This window comes from Rhyacophila brunnea, unplaced genomic scaffold (assembly GCF_057557595.1).
Source record: "Rhyacophila brunnea isolate RB1 unplaced genomic scaffold, BYU_Rbru_1.0 scaffold_15, whole genome shotgun sequence".
In the NCBI taxonomy this organism is placed as follows: Eukaryota; Metazoa; Arthropoda; class Insecta; order Trichoptera; family Rhyacophilidae; genus Rhyacophila; species Rhyacophila brunnea.
This window is the reverse complement of record NW_028232806.1, coordinates 3,483,929-3,501,066: the sequence shown is the minus strand read 5'-3', so window position 1 is coordinate 3,501,066 and position 17,138 is coordinate 3,483,929. Positions and strand designations below refer to the sequence as shown.

Below are 17,138 nucleotides of genomic sequence, written 5' to 3'. Positions count from 1 at the left end.
TGTTTGTCTAAATAGGATGTTGTCTCATTTTCATACATATCCCGTTCAAACGTACTTACATAATTTGTAAACATCTCAGATATATTATACCTACTTGAAAAAAATCTTAACTATGACACCCGGTGGGACTTGAACCCTTATCCACTGGATTTACGCCAATTGTACTTTACCTATTAAGCCACAGGTGTCCTATCTAACTATGACTAAATTAACTAGTACTTTTTACATATCTTGCGTTAATTTTGGCAATCGTGTATTAAATTTTAGTTATAACATACTTCCACTTACTAATAATTCATATTATCTGAGGTATTTTCAAATTGTGAATGTTCGATATAAAGAATCTTACATTCTCAAATCTTTTGTCAAATTATTCGTTGAATAAAAGAAATAGTATATATTCCTTCGATCTTCTATTGATCCAAAACATAGAAAACTGGACATATTATGTGCACTAGCCCATTGATATATTGTCTATTCTGTTTATATTTAAATCAGTCAATTAGTTTTTTCTGTATTTAGTAATGGTTGATTCATGCGTTGCGTCAGTTGTCAGTTTGAATCAGTGTCCTTATGTAATAACTTTGATACTGTGGAATGCCTCCATCCTATAGTGATTAACGTGAAAAGATATTAATTTCCATAAATATACAATAGAGCCTCGATTATCTGATCTAAACGGCAATATGAAAGGATCGGATAATCTAGAACGACAGATAATCCAGAACCGCTGTAAACAACTTATGAAGTTTTGTAGAACAAAATAAAATAGTATTATTACATTGAAAATATGTTGTTTTAATAATTCAAACATTGTGATTGCAGTTTTTAAACTGTTTATACTTTTGCCAATGACAACATATTCTTATAATCGTTATTATATGTATTTTTTTACATTTTGACTATGGTCAAATAATCCAAAATGTTGAATAATCTGAGATCGGGTAACCGGGACTCTACTGTATATCGATTAGCAGCCTGGTCTTCTGTCGTCGGTATCTGAATACTATCGAATGATTATTGTAATTGTCAGTTGTGTAAAATGAAAATTGCCGAGTATCTAACCGATGTCTGTTTTGAATTTCCGCAGGTGATGGTCACGAATGTCACCTCGCTGCTGAAGACCGTGAAGGCCGTTGAAGATGAGCACACCCGAGGAACCAGGGCTTTGGAGTCCACCATTGAGGCTATAGCACAAGAAATTAATGTAAGTTAATATTTATTTTTGTATGGAATAATTTTTACTCACTGAGGTGTTGGCAAAGCTCAATTTGATTATATCTTTTTATTTTTGATTATAATTATTATTATTTTCATAGCAACTATATATAATTTGAATTGAAGTGACTCCGTGTTGTTTTTCAATGTGTATTTGAATCCATAGTATCAAGCTAATAGGTTGAGCAAGTGACCAACACCGATTTCTCATAAATAAGAATGTGCTAAAAACCTAACCCTAAAAGGGAGACGCAAAGATTCACATCAAATTGTAGAGCCAATAGGGCGAGAAACGTACTCCCATGTTATACCTAGTAATTGTATAAACTCCCAATTTATATTTGGTAATATTCATTATTATGTATTATACAAATTCTGAGATGTGTTGCTGTCAGAAAAAGGTTGAGAACCCCTTTTGAGGTTTAAACGAACATTGTCAGCAAAATCTGCCGATCAGCATCGACACCCGCATGACTCAATGAACGTTTTTTATCATTTTCTACATGCCTACACATTTCAGACACATTTCAAAAAAATCGCGTGTTTTTAGTGGTTGGCACTATGTATTTTCTATAAGAATTTTTATGTTCTGCAGGTTTGGCTATGTTCAAAATATTATTTATGGATTCAATATCCTTTGATACAAGTATACCTTGATAAAATACTATAACCCTTTTTCACTGCGTGAGCGAGCACACACAATAAATTGAATGATCTTTAATATTGATTTGTGTTTTGCTTAATTGCAGGTGCTACTGTCTCCTGGAGCTCCAAAACTCACAGCGACTCCCGAAGAACTTGTGAGATGCACTAAAGCCATCACCGTGGCAACTGCCAAGGCGGTGGCCGCCGGAAACTCCGCCAAGCAGGACGATGTCATCGCTGCGGCTAATATTGGACGCAGGGCCATCGGAGATATGTTGGCCATATGCAAGGTAATATTCCCTCACACTGGCCATTGGGAACCACACTGAAAAATACCAATAAGCCAGAATACACAATACACTCGAAATTTGTTTTCTATCTAGAGTTCAAATTCTTTGGCTTGTTTCCAAAAATATGGTTTTCAATTATGTATATGTATGACACAATATTGTTTGAATGTTTGCAGAATATAATATTTGTGTACCTACTTTAATATTTCGAGGGTATACTGACAGAAAGCATTAACTCATTAAAACAAGTTCTGAGGTAATCGCAAAAAGGACTTTAATTTTTTTTTCAAAGCATTCTCCCACGTAGATTTTTTTATGATTTAAAAACATTTTTTCTACATTATAAAGACTAACCTTTATAGTAAACACAATATATGACATGTTACAAGACCTCTATTTCGTATACGCAGAACGCATTAGGTCATTATCATGCTTTCTATCAGAATAAAAAAATAACAATATAATTTAATAATGTTTCTATTTTATCACCATTATATCCTATGCCTTTGTGCGTTTTACCAGGATGTAGAGCGTAAAATTGTATACATTTTGCCATTTAAAACAGAAAAACAGCAATAACTGAAATAATGCGTTCTGTCAGTATAAGTAATTTTTTTTTTTTTGCAATGAATGACGCCCACGATGGTTGAGCGGTTACCGCGTCGACTTATAATGTCAAGGGTCCCGGGTTCGAATCCCAATGCAATCCCATTGAATTGCAATGGCGAAAATAAAGGTTCAAACTCTTGTGATGAAAATGATCAGTATTGCACTTATGATAAATCAACCATATAATATATTTAGTAATATTTATTTAATAGTATATAATATAACTGATTGAGAACCTTATGAAAACATATTTTTAATGACACTTTCCACAGGGTGCCGCATTTAAATGCGCCGAAACCCAAGAACTCAAAGCCAGGACCTTGAAAGCAGGTAACGATGCTGCTTCTTCATACAGAGAACTCCTCATAGCCGTGTTGAAATCAGTCCAGGGTCAGACTGCCGCCAGGCAATCCTTCCCCGATCTCGGCAGAGCGGTGGCCCAAGCTGCTGCTGATATTGTCGCAGCCGCTGAAGCCCTCAAAGGTTTGTGATCACTACTTTATTATTACATACAACTCTCTTTCAAACATATGACTTGTGTATTGAAGTGAATAATTGGTTATTTTTAGTCTATAAAATTAAACATTGTTTTGAAACTATGTACTTATGATTATGTAAAAACCAACATCAAATTTTAAGTTCTTCATAGAGCGAAGAGATACAGTTTTCTATAATATTATCATGAGATTTATTTTTAACACAAAACATTAATTTAGTAACTAGTGCAAGTGAAATAAAGTGATATATTATGATATCATGAAATCACTAGATACGTCACATTCATATAAGAATGATTAGTTGTAATGTAATTTGTCAAATGTAGCATTTTATATCTTTAGTTATGTCTTTCTATTGTGATATAGTGTAATCCTGATTTTACGTTTACGATGGGGCTAACAAAAAAAAACGTAGATAGAAATTATAGGCGTGGTACAGTGGCGAAGGGTGGAGGTAGGCTGTTAAGATTCGACATAAATAGTCTACAATGAACTTTGTCAGTCATGCGTATTTATTTTCATTGAACTAAGACTACAATTTACAGATGGTGTTGGTTAGTTTTTAAACCATAATAGTTTTGGTATATTTTGGACGATATGACTGTGCACAATTTTTCATTCATACTTCGTTGATTAAGGGCGGACGTGCTCAGCGTGGGTCAAAATGGAGCTTTTTTTTCTATTTTCAAAGCATGATCCTGGACATACCTTAAACGTTGTAGATAATCTATTTATATAATTTTGAAGCTTTATTATCCGTTATATTTATTTTAAACATTTGATGACTGCATAAAATATTTTTATTACATAAAATAGTATTCTTTTAAACCTCTCGCTCTGATGTTTTAGAATATAGTCATATTTCAGTACACAAATGTGCAGTGGTGTTAAAATTTTTTACATTTATTAATTTTTAAACGCATTTATAAAACCATCAGTATAATTTATATCGACATTATTATACTGAAATATGACTACTTAAGGTATGTCCAGGATCATGCTTTTAAAATAGAAAAAAAGCTCCATTTTGACCCACGCTGAGCACGTCCGCCCTTAAGAATACATAATATTACACATAGGTATTGTTGGTTATCTTTTTAAAATTCATTAAGCCCTGCCTGAACCAAACTATAATAGATAAAAAATATTATTCTATCTATAAAATATCCAAAATTATGTATGATTAATTGCATAATTTTAAATATTTTATAGATGGATGAATATTTTTTGACTGTTATCTATTATGGCTTGGTTTTCGCAGGTTTTAAAACTAACCAACAGCATCTGTAAATTTAAGTCTTATTTCAATGAAAACACATACGTATGATTGACAAAGTTTAGTGTGTACTATTTATGGTGGATATTAGCAGCCTACCTCCACCCTTCGCCACTGGTGTGGTATTAGAAGTTTAAAAAATATATATTTTTAATTAAAAATCGTGCAAATTTGTTTGGAGCATATAATGTCAACTTGTTTCTTCACCGCTTTTCGAGAATGTTTATTTTTTGTAATTGACTATATTTTTCTTTACTCAGACAATAAAAAACAACAAATAACTTGGTCTTGGGTATTGGAGCCACGTCTATAAATATAAATGCACTTATGCATCTAAAATTCATTTCAAAGCATTGAATTTAATGTGTTTAAATAAATTGTTTCATAATAAAATATTTTAGACGTAATTTACAGGAAAATGAAAATGTAAAACTGGGAATTAAATGTACTAAAATGTCCTAAAATGAAAAACGAATTCCGGTCATGTAAAATCAGGGTTCCGCTGCGTATCGATATGTAGGAATGGTAGTAGCATTGTATGCCCACTTCTTAGAAGAAATGTTTGCATTAACAATAGCATGCGTAATTAATATGTTAGAAATAAAGGCGATTTCCATTGTTTTTAAATCCCTCAGTGATTGTGAAACGTCGAGGGTGCGTCACTCTCTGACGGTGCAGCTGTTGCCAAAACGGAAAAATATTTTCCATAGCACAAAGTAAGACGCAACGAATTGCGTACACACGTCCCTCTTTTTCACACTATACATACCTTATTCCAATATGGCACCCAAAATTAATTGTTTAATATGTATATTTATAAGTGTAAAGGATTTTTATTTTGTGTAATTTTTACATTGCCTGGAAAAAGAATCCAACTTATAAAACAATGAGTTCGGTTAAATTGTCAGTTGGGTCCTTTTTCTATTCCACACATGTACTTAATACCTATTTTTAATTTTTTTTTGTCTTTGCTACAATATTATGTTGCTTGATATTCTCTTTTATGTTCAATGCACTTTCAAGAGAAAAAGCGTTACTTTGAAACTGTTTATATTCACAATTTTTCTTCTATAATCGTTTAGATCGTTTTTGATCTCTTTTTCTATTATTTATCTCTTTTTACTCTTTGTTACCTCTTTGCCACCTTTTCTTCTTCTTCTATACGTTAGCCACCTGTTTTAACACTTTCTTCAATAAAATTGATTTAAGTTGAGATATGTACATCTTTTTTAAAGTATTAAAAATAATTCATAAAGAAAATTGTGTATGTATTTCAATGTTGTTTTTATTAAATTTTGTTGTCTCATAGGCTCCGACTGGGTGGACCCAGACGACCCAACGGTAATTGCTGAGAATGAACTGCTGGGAGCCGCTGCTTCCATTGATGCGGCTGCCAATAAACTGGCCGCTCTTAGGCCGAGGAGAAGCGTCAAGGTAATTATTACACCAATTCAAACAATCCAGCGGCGATCTGACTGGAGTATTATTATATTGGCTCCTCCGAAGGATGCTGCAGGAATAGATAGGATTACCAATACTGTTCGTAAAAAAAGATAATGTTTATATTGACCTTTGCGAGTGGATATGCCTGTGTCTGAAGGCGAGAGATAAATTGTATTGTATGCGACATGAGACCTGGTTTTCGGATGTGTGTCACATCCTAGCGTCCTTGAAGAACGGAAAAAATCATTAGATGTATTCAGTGGTGCTTCCAAACATTAACGTATTATTATTTAGATGAAGGGGATGAAAAAGAAAGTGACGTCAGAATGAACTCTATCAGCAATGTAATAAGAGTCAGTTTCTACACTTCGTTAATATGTATATACCATTATGGTTTTTTGCGTCTGTCATAACATCAGATTTTCATCTTATAAATACATATATCGTCTCTGTTCTGGCAGAACACACTAACTGGAGAATACTAGTTTTGAGTAATTTGACTTTGAAGTTGTTAAAATGTTTGAAATGGTCTATTATGTGAGTTTATTAAGTAATCGTAAAAAGGATGACTTTAAAGTTTGAAATAAGGAACCCTTTGGTATAATATATGTCATTTTTTCGAATAAGTGTCTTCTGCCAGAACAGTGACGATATGTACTTACTATACTCTACGTACATTACAGATGTCTATAATCCTTTCTGGGAAAAGTACCCATATTTCTTTTTATATAATATACGGAATGGTGTATCCTGTTGATATATGAATGCTTCCAGAAGACTTGAAGATGCCTCGTGGTGACTATATTATATGCTGAACGTGGTGAACGTGGATGAAGAAGAAATCTGTCGTCATACTGTGAGATATGTTTGATATTCTTGGTTGTTTTTTTATAATCAACCAGGAATCAAGCATATTCCTACAGTGGGCAATGCTAACAACTAACCTTCCTGAGTGCTGCGATCGTAAGATATATTGTTACACATAATGTGGTCTATCTGACATTAAAAAATGTTGTAAATTGTAATTTTGACAGTTAACAAGGTGTCAAAGTAAATGGCGATATTGTATTGTTGTGGAAAATCGTATCGTAATAATCAAATCGTTTAATTATTATATTATATTTGTTACCAGGAGGCGGACGAGACAATGAACTTTGACGAGGCGATCTTGGAAGCTGCTAAGTCCATCATTGCGGCGACATCCGCTTTGGTCAAGGCCGCGAGTGGCGCACAGAGGGAACTTATCGATCAGGTAACAATGCATGAGACTCAAAGCGAACGCACACAAAATATAAAAGACTGACGATTGTATCAAAAAGTAGCAAACATACAGTTATATTTTTCTGGTTGATATCGAATGGACATGTTAAAGATTGTGTGGATATAAAAGAGTGTATTTGTCACTGCAATTTTTAATGTATATGGTTATCAAATAAGAGATATATCTCAATAAGTTGATTGTATCATGAGCTGTATGGCATGTTGCACTATCTTGTTGGAACCACATATCGTCCAGATCAAAATCATCTAATTCATGCCAGAAAAAATTAGTAATCATGTTTCTGTAGCGTTCTCCATTGACAGTAACTGCATTGCCTTTCGATTTTTAGTCTTGTAGATTTTGAATTTACGAGGTTTTACGGTACCTAATTATTGAAATGTTTTATTCCAGGGTAAAGTGGCGCGTCGGCCATTGTATTCCTCTGACGACGGTCAGTGGTCGGAGGGATTAATATCTGCAGCCCGTTTAGCCGCAGCCGCCGCCCATTCTCTGGCGGAGAGTGCCAACGCTCTGGTCCAGGGTCTGGCAACCGAGGAGAGGCTGGTGTCCAGCGCCAAGCAGGTCGCCGCTTCTACTGCTCAGCTGTTGGTCGCATGCAAGGTTTGTTTTATGCCCTTTATTGTGGTTAGCTATTCATTTAAAAATATCCAGCTGTTTCTGATCTTGTCACTGTTTCCATGTGATCACTTCATAGAGAAATTCAGCTGTCCTTTCCCTGGCCTGGCCGATGTATGCATCGGTTTTGCCATGCAAGACATATTTACGTTTGTTTTTTTTATCAAATTTTCTGATATTACCACAGTTTTTTTGGAAACAAGCTTTAACGATTTTGTAATTTGTAATATGCAGGTAAAGGCTGATCCCAACTCGGAATCCACCCGCCGTTTGCAAGCGGCTGGTAATGCAGTCATCAAGTCCACCGACAATCTGGTGCAGGCTGCCCAGAATGCCATTTCTCATGAGGATGATAGGTGTCTTGTCCTCAACAGGCGAATGGTTGGAGGAATCGCCCAGGAGATTAACGCTAGGTGAGCAATCGACAAACAGAATATTTGGAAACTTATTTAAAAATCATTTGTTTTTAATCGACCAACGAATCATTCTATTAAAATGCTTTTCGTTTTATTTCATGCTTAGATCTGATGTTCTACGAATGGAAAAACAGCTGGACGAAGCCAGAGGCCGTTTGGCTGCCATACGTCAGGCAAAGTACAAACTTAAGGGCGGAGACACGTCTGGAGATGAGACCGATAACGAATTAATCTTGCATTCGAGCAGGCAATCCATGAGACAAGACGGGTACACATCCGATTCTCCGACTCAAGGCGCTAGAAACTCGAGCAACTTTGGACAGAATACTACGAGTTTTGGACAAAATATGACCTCATTTGGACAAAACAACACCACTACAAGCTTCGGACAGAACAATAGTTCTTTTGGACAAAACAGATCCAGTTTCGGCGCCAATAATACATCCGGGATGACCGACTCCAGTTTTGATAACAGTTACTTGCAAAATAATACAACCTTTGGGCAGAATAATACTAGCTTTGGACAGAACAGCACGAGCTTTGGACAAAACAATACCAGTTTCGGACAGAACAATCCAAGCTTCGGACAAAACAATACTAGCTTTACAAAGACTGTCTCGTCTTCTACCATGACCGACAAGGGTATGCAAGTGAAGCAGCCGTCGCCGCCTCCTCCCAATCCGCCGCCACCAATGACTACCAACCTGTCCACTTTCACCAGGAGTATTAACACCAACGTCTCAAACTCGGGACAAAACGACGACTATAGCAAAACGTCCACAACCACTATCCCCGCACAGAATTACGAGGCGTTTACGACTCGGTGAGTTTTACTTTTTCCATTGACCCAGAGATGGTATTTACAAAATTAATTATGCTATTAATATGTTAATTTAGATTATTGCGGACAGATGGTGTTGATTAATTACATTTTTATTAATTAATATATATTTACTTAATCATATTTTGACAGTATGGACGAGACATGGCATCATCGGAATCGTCTATTTTTTTAAATACATTTTTAATTATTTTTTAATGTCGACCGTTTGTTATTTACTGTATTTAAAATATATTATGTTGTTTCAAATCTATAAAGCTGGTTACAGACGGAACTGCATACTTGAGCGGGGATACTTGTACAATTTTTTTACACAAGTATGCATTAGAACGATATTAAGTCATTTGACTGTGTAAGCGACATGAAAATGTTCAATTTTCTATATTGTATACATGCACAGATGTAAAGCCGCATTTAGACCAAGCGAGCGAATGTTTGTTCTTCCCCCACTCCAGCGAAATTCTTATGCTCGCTCAACAAAAAGAGTCCTAAGTCAAGAGAATTTCGCTGGAGTGAGGGAAGAACAAACATACGCTCGCTTGGTCTAAATGCGGCTTAACTGAATGTGTGCAGCAGAGATTTGCGTAAGTTTTTGAACCTGTCACATATTTTTCATTGTTGATTTTAAAGATGTGGTACAATCGTAAACTGATATCGTTTATACAAAAAATTATGCAAGTACACTGACCGAGTATGCAGTTTCACCTGTAGTTGGCTTTAGTATGTTTTTTTTTTTAAATCATGACAGATTGCTGTTTAAAAATATTACAAAATACTGTGAATAACAAACATTAATTTTATTTTAACATTCTCTGACACAATATTATGTACTTTAATTAATTTTATAGTAGTAGGTATGTCATGAGGATATAATATTATGTTATTTTACAATAAAATATTTTAGTACACCACTGTATTCCAGTGGCAGTCGGAAAATTATTAATTTTTGTGTCGGAGAGTGTTATATTTCAATTTACGATTCCTTTTTTTGAAAAAAAAAAGACAACATAACATAATAATGTCACCATTTTCTCATTTTGTCTTGTTTTTTCCTTGGAATGCTGCTTTGGGTGGGATTGTACGATAATTTCATTAAAACGACTCATTACAAAATACCTTACAAATAACTTATGTTACGACAGATGAGATGAACTTTCAAAATACACTTACTTTTACACATTTAAAGACGCCGTCTAAAATATATAAGATGCGCTACGTTTTATACACTTTTGTATGAAAATTATCTGACGATACATTTCTTTTCTGAGAGAAATTTCGTAATAATGTCTAAATCAATTTTCTATATTGAAAAATTGCCTTAAATTTTTTACGATAAATAAACATTGTGTCTTTTATTCGTCAATTTTAATGGCCTTAACGTCCATTTTTAGTATGGAATTTAAACTTTTCGAAATTCGTTAACAAAAAAATGAATTTTTGATTCTCTATTTTTGTCTCGCACAAATTAAATATTTTTTTTTACCACACTGCACATATGTGTCTTTAATGCATTGTAACATTTTGGAGTTGTCCCCTTTTGAACACGACTTATCCATAAAGTGCCTAACATTGTACGACTAACTGATTTGTAGGCGGACAATAAAAATATAACACAAATAAAAACACAAAACTTACACACAGTGAATAACTGAATAATATGTGAACCTAACACGTGATTGGCTGCAGGAAATTAACATTAACAACAAGGTGTGTGTATGTTTTAACAATATGTTTAGATTTTTTAAATGTGTTGTTATCGTTTTCCGTTGCATAAATGTTTGTCTTACATAATACATATACTATTATTTAATAGAAATTTAGAAACATTAATTTGTATTTTTCGGTTACATGTAAATTGTACGTAAAACATTTCACCGTGGCACAGTTCGCCGTGAGCTTTCTATCAAAAAGAGATGACCGTATACTATACGGTCTCCAATTTTATTAGATTCAATATGAACATTAATTCAATTTTCATAGCTGATTTTGGCAAAATTTATGAATTCAAGAATGAAAACCTAACCTAACAAATACAGTAAAACCTCGTTAGTAAGAACACTGATAATTTGAAATTCGCGTAATTCGACATTTTCGCGAAAAAAAAGTCCCTTGAACATTATTTTCATATAAAACCATAACTTTAATTCGAATTTCGTAATTCGAAATGATTTCAGAGTCCTGGCATACAAAAATATTCAGTAAATCGGAAAAATGTGTTGACAAATTAGAAAAATAAAAAATATTTCATATTTTTCTATAATTCTAGCTACTTGGTAATTTCAATTTATGGATTAATGACACATGGTATTTGCACAGATTTTAATTTGAAAGAATTGTATAGGAAATTTGGTAGGCACATTTATGATCGGAAACAAAAAAAAATTCTAAATTTTTATATTTTTCCCCCATACATTTCATATTTCGTAATTCGATTTTTTTTTCGATTTTCGGTCCCATGGAATTCGTATTAACAAGGTTTTACTGTAATCCAGTAAAGAGGTTGGACGGTCTTTAATATACGGCCATATATTTCCGATACAACATTTCACGGTGAAGTGTGATACGGCGAACTGCATACGGACAAGTTTCCGGACACGGTATTGTTCATTTCACAGTAAACAAAAATTTTGCTTTACAATATCTCATTGAGAAGCGGAACATAATTATTTATACACATAAATTTTTATTTGTCAATAATTTACTTTACAGCATGTCTTTATTGTCAACTTCAAGACGTTACCTGTCGCAAAAAATATTATCTAAGGTTAATGATTAACTCATCGTCGGAATCATTACATTAAAATAATTATATATTTTTCTGCTATTTCATATATATATACAATATTTAGAGTAGTCTTATCTTTGACACCAGGCAACTTATATTTTATTTCTATCAGGTGGTTTGTTTTATGTATTTTTATAATATTTATGATTTTACTGTTTTGTACCTCTATGTTGCAGTAGGTATTTATTGTTCATGTTGAATTTTGTGAATGGCTATCTGTAAACTCAAAGGATTTAATTACTATAGTGTATAATAACACCTTAGTATCGTCACTCTACAGTGGAACCACGATTTTACTTGCCCGGAATTCACGTTTCCCCCGCTATATACGTGTAGTTACTAAAGTCCTGTTTCATTTTAATACATCTTAATATATTTAATTCTCTGTTTTACATTTTTATTTCCCGCAATTTGTGTTGGAAATATTCAAAATTCAGTTAAATTCATTTGAACGCATTCAATTCAATGCATGTTGGCGGCGAAGGGTGGACATAAATAGTGCATACTAAACTTTATCAGTCAAACATTTTTGTTTCCATGTCCACAATGTGTAGATAGTGTTTCGTCAGTTTATAAAATTCAATTAAACCCTGCCTAATCCAAGCTGTAGTAGATAACAGTCAAAAAATATGCATTTATCTATAAAATATGTTGAATAGGTGGCGATTGGCTTTTCGACATTCTTATATCTTGTGAATTATTCGTTGAATAAAAAAAATGGTTAATTAAAAATTATTAGCAAGTTCTAGTAAGTTACAACAAAAAATCTTTGAGTGATCCGTGACATCGGTTAGTAATTAAAGTGATACCTACTTTGATTTAAAATACAAAAGCCGATCGCCAATAGTAGCTCAATTTGGAAAGCGCTTCAGTGAGTATTAAAAGCCATTAGTTAAAATTTGTCATAATTAAGTATGACTCCTTTAGCATAGTGGACTACGTGCATGGGCGCGATACCCGAGAGATGCAGGTTCAATTCCTGCGGGGTGGGGTGTCTTACTTTTTCCAAAAAGATTTTTTCTATTAGTTATAATATATTTTCTCAGAAGTGTTTTCAAAGTTATGTAATTTCAATAATTAGAATGTTACATTCTTAAATCTTGTGAATTATTCGTTGAATAAGAAAGATAGTTAATTAAACATCTTTTTCAAAACAATTCTAAATGGAATAGGTACTATATCTTTGAGTTTACAGATGCCTTATGATGTGTGTCTCAACTACTGTGCTTAATAACTATGTATGTTGTTCTCTGTGCTTATGTATGTATGCATGCTTATTTAAAAACAAAACAAATCTGATTGTTTTTTTCCTCCCCTTTGTTTGATTGGTGTTTCATTTTTATGTGGTGATTGATAAATGTTGTCATGCAAAAAAATCATTTCGTCGAAAATTTAAACCGTGAAAGCGACAGTGACGTAACTCAAAATTTTACTGTATTTTGTTTTTGACCACTGTTGCTGTCAACATTGGAAATGTTACTCTCATATCTTTAAAAAAAACCTTGCATAAGAGCAATTCTTGTCGAAACGTCTCTGTCTTCTATGTTATTGAAATTTCAATTAAAGAAAAAAAACACAACTCATAAGGTTTGACATTGTTTTTTTATATTCTGTAGTCGTATTAATTTTATTCAATGTCGTAATATAGAACAAATACATAACCATATTCCCGTATGTAAACAACACAGAATTCTGTTTTTGTTAAACATATATTAAGTATAAGGTAATGTCAACTGAAATAATTCGTAATTCGTTTTAAAAAAGTCAAGTTATCCTAGTAACAGATTAATCTTTTGCTTCTCTTTGTAAGTTAATTTTATTGTTATCATTATTAACTGTTAATTAAACTCAAATGCCTAATTTGTATTGTAGTTTTTAGTTTTAAATATTACATCACGCGAATGTGGTTATCTTGATGTTATTTTCTGTTGAATTGCAAGGTCTCACTTTACTTTTGACTTTATTTTTGTGTCTATGCTTTTTTTTTTTTGAACAAAAAGAAGATTTTGTCTCTGGTTGTTGTGCTTTATTGTTTTTTTTCTTTTTTTTTTCTCTTTCCATGCGCAGATCGCCTAACCCACCTAACAAAAAGTAAGTGAAAGTCGGACGCGGACTCAAACCGACAATGTCCGGATTTGTCGCCTTTCCAATAATTTATCACTAAGCGACTGCTTACATTTATTAAATGCATTTTGTCTGTATTTAAGTTTATAAGTTCAATTTTTGTTTTCAGCATGGTTTTTCTGTATGTTTTTTTGTTGTTTTTTTTTCCAGTTATTGTTCCTCTGCATCAGCAGCCATTCAATTTGTTTTTTTTTTTTTTTTTTTTTATTATTGTTTTAGTGTTCGGTTTGGTGAATGGATGTTTAATTATTTACCACGTTGTGTATACCCAAATCCTGTATTACACGTAGAGAAAAAAGATTACATAGGTAAAGATGCACTCGCAAAGCTGCACTCCCGCCCTGATAGGCAGGAAGCTCACTAGCAATACTCTTTCATTGGTCTGATAGGCCAGGGGAGATTAAAAACAATGTGTATAAAATGGTGGAATAAAGATGCCAATATATTGTTTGTCGGCCTTCTGTTACATTAATCAACGTGATACCATACACCGGGTTAATTACCTACATAACTTTATTAATTACTTAACACCTTGTTGCTTAGTGGTTTCACTGAGAAAAACCACCTGTTATTATTTTTTGCTGCCATTGCCATCTAGTTTTGAGTAGCGAAATTTTTATAATAATTATAAACTATACTGTCATCTATGCCTTAAAAATAACATTCACAATCTAAAAACGGTAACAACAGATTTCTACCTAAATAATTATACCGAAGTTAGATATTTTGCGTGCTGTCACATGAATAGATTTCTATATGATTTGGGTTTACGCAACGTAATACAAAATTTTAATTAAACCACAAAATAAAATAGAATCATTGGATTATTTCAATAAAAATGGGAATTCGAATTTTTATGATGTCGATTATGTCAAATTTAAATTAAACCAATAGATTCCTTTCTCACGTCGATGTTCGAATGATACTGTAGTACCAGTAGAGATGTCTAGTGAAGGAATTACGGAACGTGCAATATGCATTCATATATGATTTATCACTAGAGATGCGACATGCTAATCGCAGGGTTACCAGTTACAAACTGAATCAATGTTCTTGTGGCAATACCGAACCGAAAGCCAATCAAACATCAAAGGAAAACATTGAAATACGTAACTTATGGTATAAGTTCAGACTCATGGCGAAGGGTAGAGGTAGGATGTTAACATCTGACATAAATTTTGCAGGCTAAACTTTGTCAGTCATAGGTATTTGTTTTCATTTTACTAAGACTATAAATTGCAGATTGTGTTGGTTAGTTTTTAAAATTTAGTAACCAAGTCATAATAGATAATAATCAAAAAATATTCTATAAAATATCTAAAAGTATTCTATTAAATCAAACATATAGATAGTAGAATATTTTTTATCTATTATGGTTTAGTTTAGGCAGCAGTACGAAAACAATTAAATATGACTGACAATGTGTAAATTAATTTTGTCAAATCTCCATAGCCTACCTCCACTGTGAGGCGCAGTTTAATTAAGTTTTAAAAACTAACCAGCACCAACTGCAATTTGAATTCATAGGTCAATGAAAACAAATAAGTATGACTGACAAAATTTAGTGTGCACTAATTATGTCTCATCAATTTCCAACCGGTCATGTCTTCTTTGAGTATCTTCATGAGCGGAAGGCTTAAATTTATTTTTGAATTTTAGAAATATCTATTCCTTTTGTTTTTACCATTGATTAACTCAAAAGACTGGTGAATTGTATTAAATTGTATCGTAATTCCGTTACTAGATGTCACTAGTCATGTAAAATCTTTAGTTAGACATTAAAAATATTAATAACTGGTATTTTTTATTTTATTGTAATAATGTTAGTTGTAGTGTCATTAGTACTTTTTGTAATCAATGTTGTCTACTTTATTTTGTGTTTATTATATGTATATTAGTATCTATTTGATATACGTGCATAAATATATTAGTTTTTGAACTAATTAATATAATATTTTAATGTATTCTGACGCATTTGGATATAGATTAAAAAAATTAGCATTTTAGTTGCTTATTAAAATGATTGCCTTTTATGTATCCAAAAGCGGCGGGAGCGTAATAACATACGCATTGCATGCTCAGTCGTATTGTAGAACGTTTGACTAATTATTTTATTTTATTTTCTCTTTCTATCCTATCTCCGACTATCAAAACACTTCTCACCTCTCTCTTTTACTCAATTCTGTCTCTCTTGACAAATCATCGGCTGGGAACTCGACTTGGATTTGGCGCCTTCATCTCATTGGATGTATTGTATTACACTGTGGTGATTGAATAAACACGAAATGATCGATATCACAAAATGGCTGATTGTTTGACAAAATGGCTGATTTAAAATAATTCAAAATGGCAACTATAAAATTTGACATCTTTTTATAATAAAAATGATGTATTGAATGAAACTAATGGAAAAATACTACAATACATGTAATAATGTACAAATCTTATTTCAACGTATTGAAAATGCCGTTTGAAATAAATAGAACCGTGACAACCGAAGAGAATACAAGTAAAACTGAAGACTTCGAAACGGTAGTCTACAAGACCACAGTCTATTCTCGAGTGGTTCCCACGGCTGTGATCGTGGAAGGCCAGTCCGGAGATGAGTCCGCGGTGGAAGCCCTGAGGGCTCGGCTATCGCAGGGTGCCAAAATCGGGAGCCTCCAAAAGCCCAAACCACCTCCACGGGACGCCTCTATTAAGAAGCCGTCAAATAGCTAGCACTGTAATGTATTGGTTTTCTTTCAATAGTAATTGTTAATCTTTGTTATCTGTCGGGGTCTATGTGGTTATCTATGGTTTGCAAATCAAATATTTTGTCTCTGGTAAGTAATTAAATCAAATTATACCAGAATATTTTATTCCTTATCGTTATATTCATGGTATCGACATATAAGTTACTAAACACTTCAGTATAATTTAATAAAAATAATTGTCAAAAATAATGATCTATGTTTAGAGAGTTTTGCATTATGTGCCAGTGTATTGACAAAAAACACTTAGAACCTGTTTATAATATAGTTCGAGAGTGGAGAACTAAAAGTTTCCAAACGTTTTTCCCTGGCGAAACAAAAGCAACAATGAGGCAGCTTGGAAT

The 17,138-nt window shown here is 33.1% G+C and overlaps 1 protein-coding gene across 7 annotated transcripts in view; it reads left to right on the top strand.

Moving 5' to 3' along the window:
- The window catches only part of rhea (Talin_middle and talin-RS domain-containing protein rhea), a 140,465-nt gene that overhangs the window by 115,724 nt on the left and 7,603 nt on the right, over positions 1 to 17,138 (top strand). For 2 of the 7 annotated variants that reach the window (XM_085943321.1, XM_085943314.1), the window contains 9 exons: positions 1,091 to 1,207; positions 1,968 to 2,153; positions 3,035 to 3,245; positions 5,845 to 5,969; positions 7,111 to 7,230; positions 7,651 to 7,860; positions 8,110 to 8,288; positions 8,398 to 9,114; positions 13,985 to 14,008. In XM_085943321.1, the coding sequence (XP_085799447.1) occupies positions 1,091 to 1,207; positions 1,968 to 2,153; positions 3,035 to 3,245; positions 5,845 to 5,969; positions 7,111 to 7,230; positions 7,651 to 7,860; positions 8,110 to 8,288; positions 8,398 to 9,114; positions 13,985 to 14,008 (1,889 nt within the window). Of the gene's footprint in view, positions 1 to 1,090; positions 1,208 to 1,967; positions 2,154 to 3,034; positions 3,246 to 5,844; positions 5,970 to 7,110; positions 7,231 to 7,650; positions 7,861 to 8,109; positions 8,289 to 8,397; positions 9,115 to 10,274; positions 10,840 to 13,984; positions 14,009 to 16,524; positions 16,772 to 17,138 lie in introns of those variants that run through there. The other 5 variants (XM_085943319.1, XM_085943315.1, XM_085943316.1 and 2 more) reach the window with 4 other exon arrangements.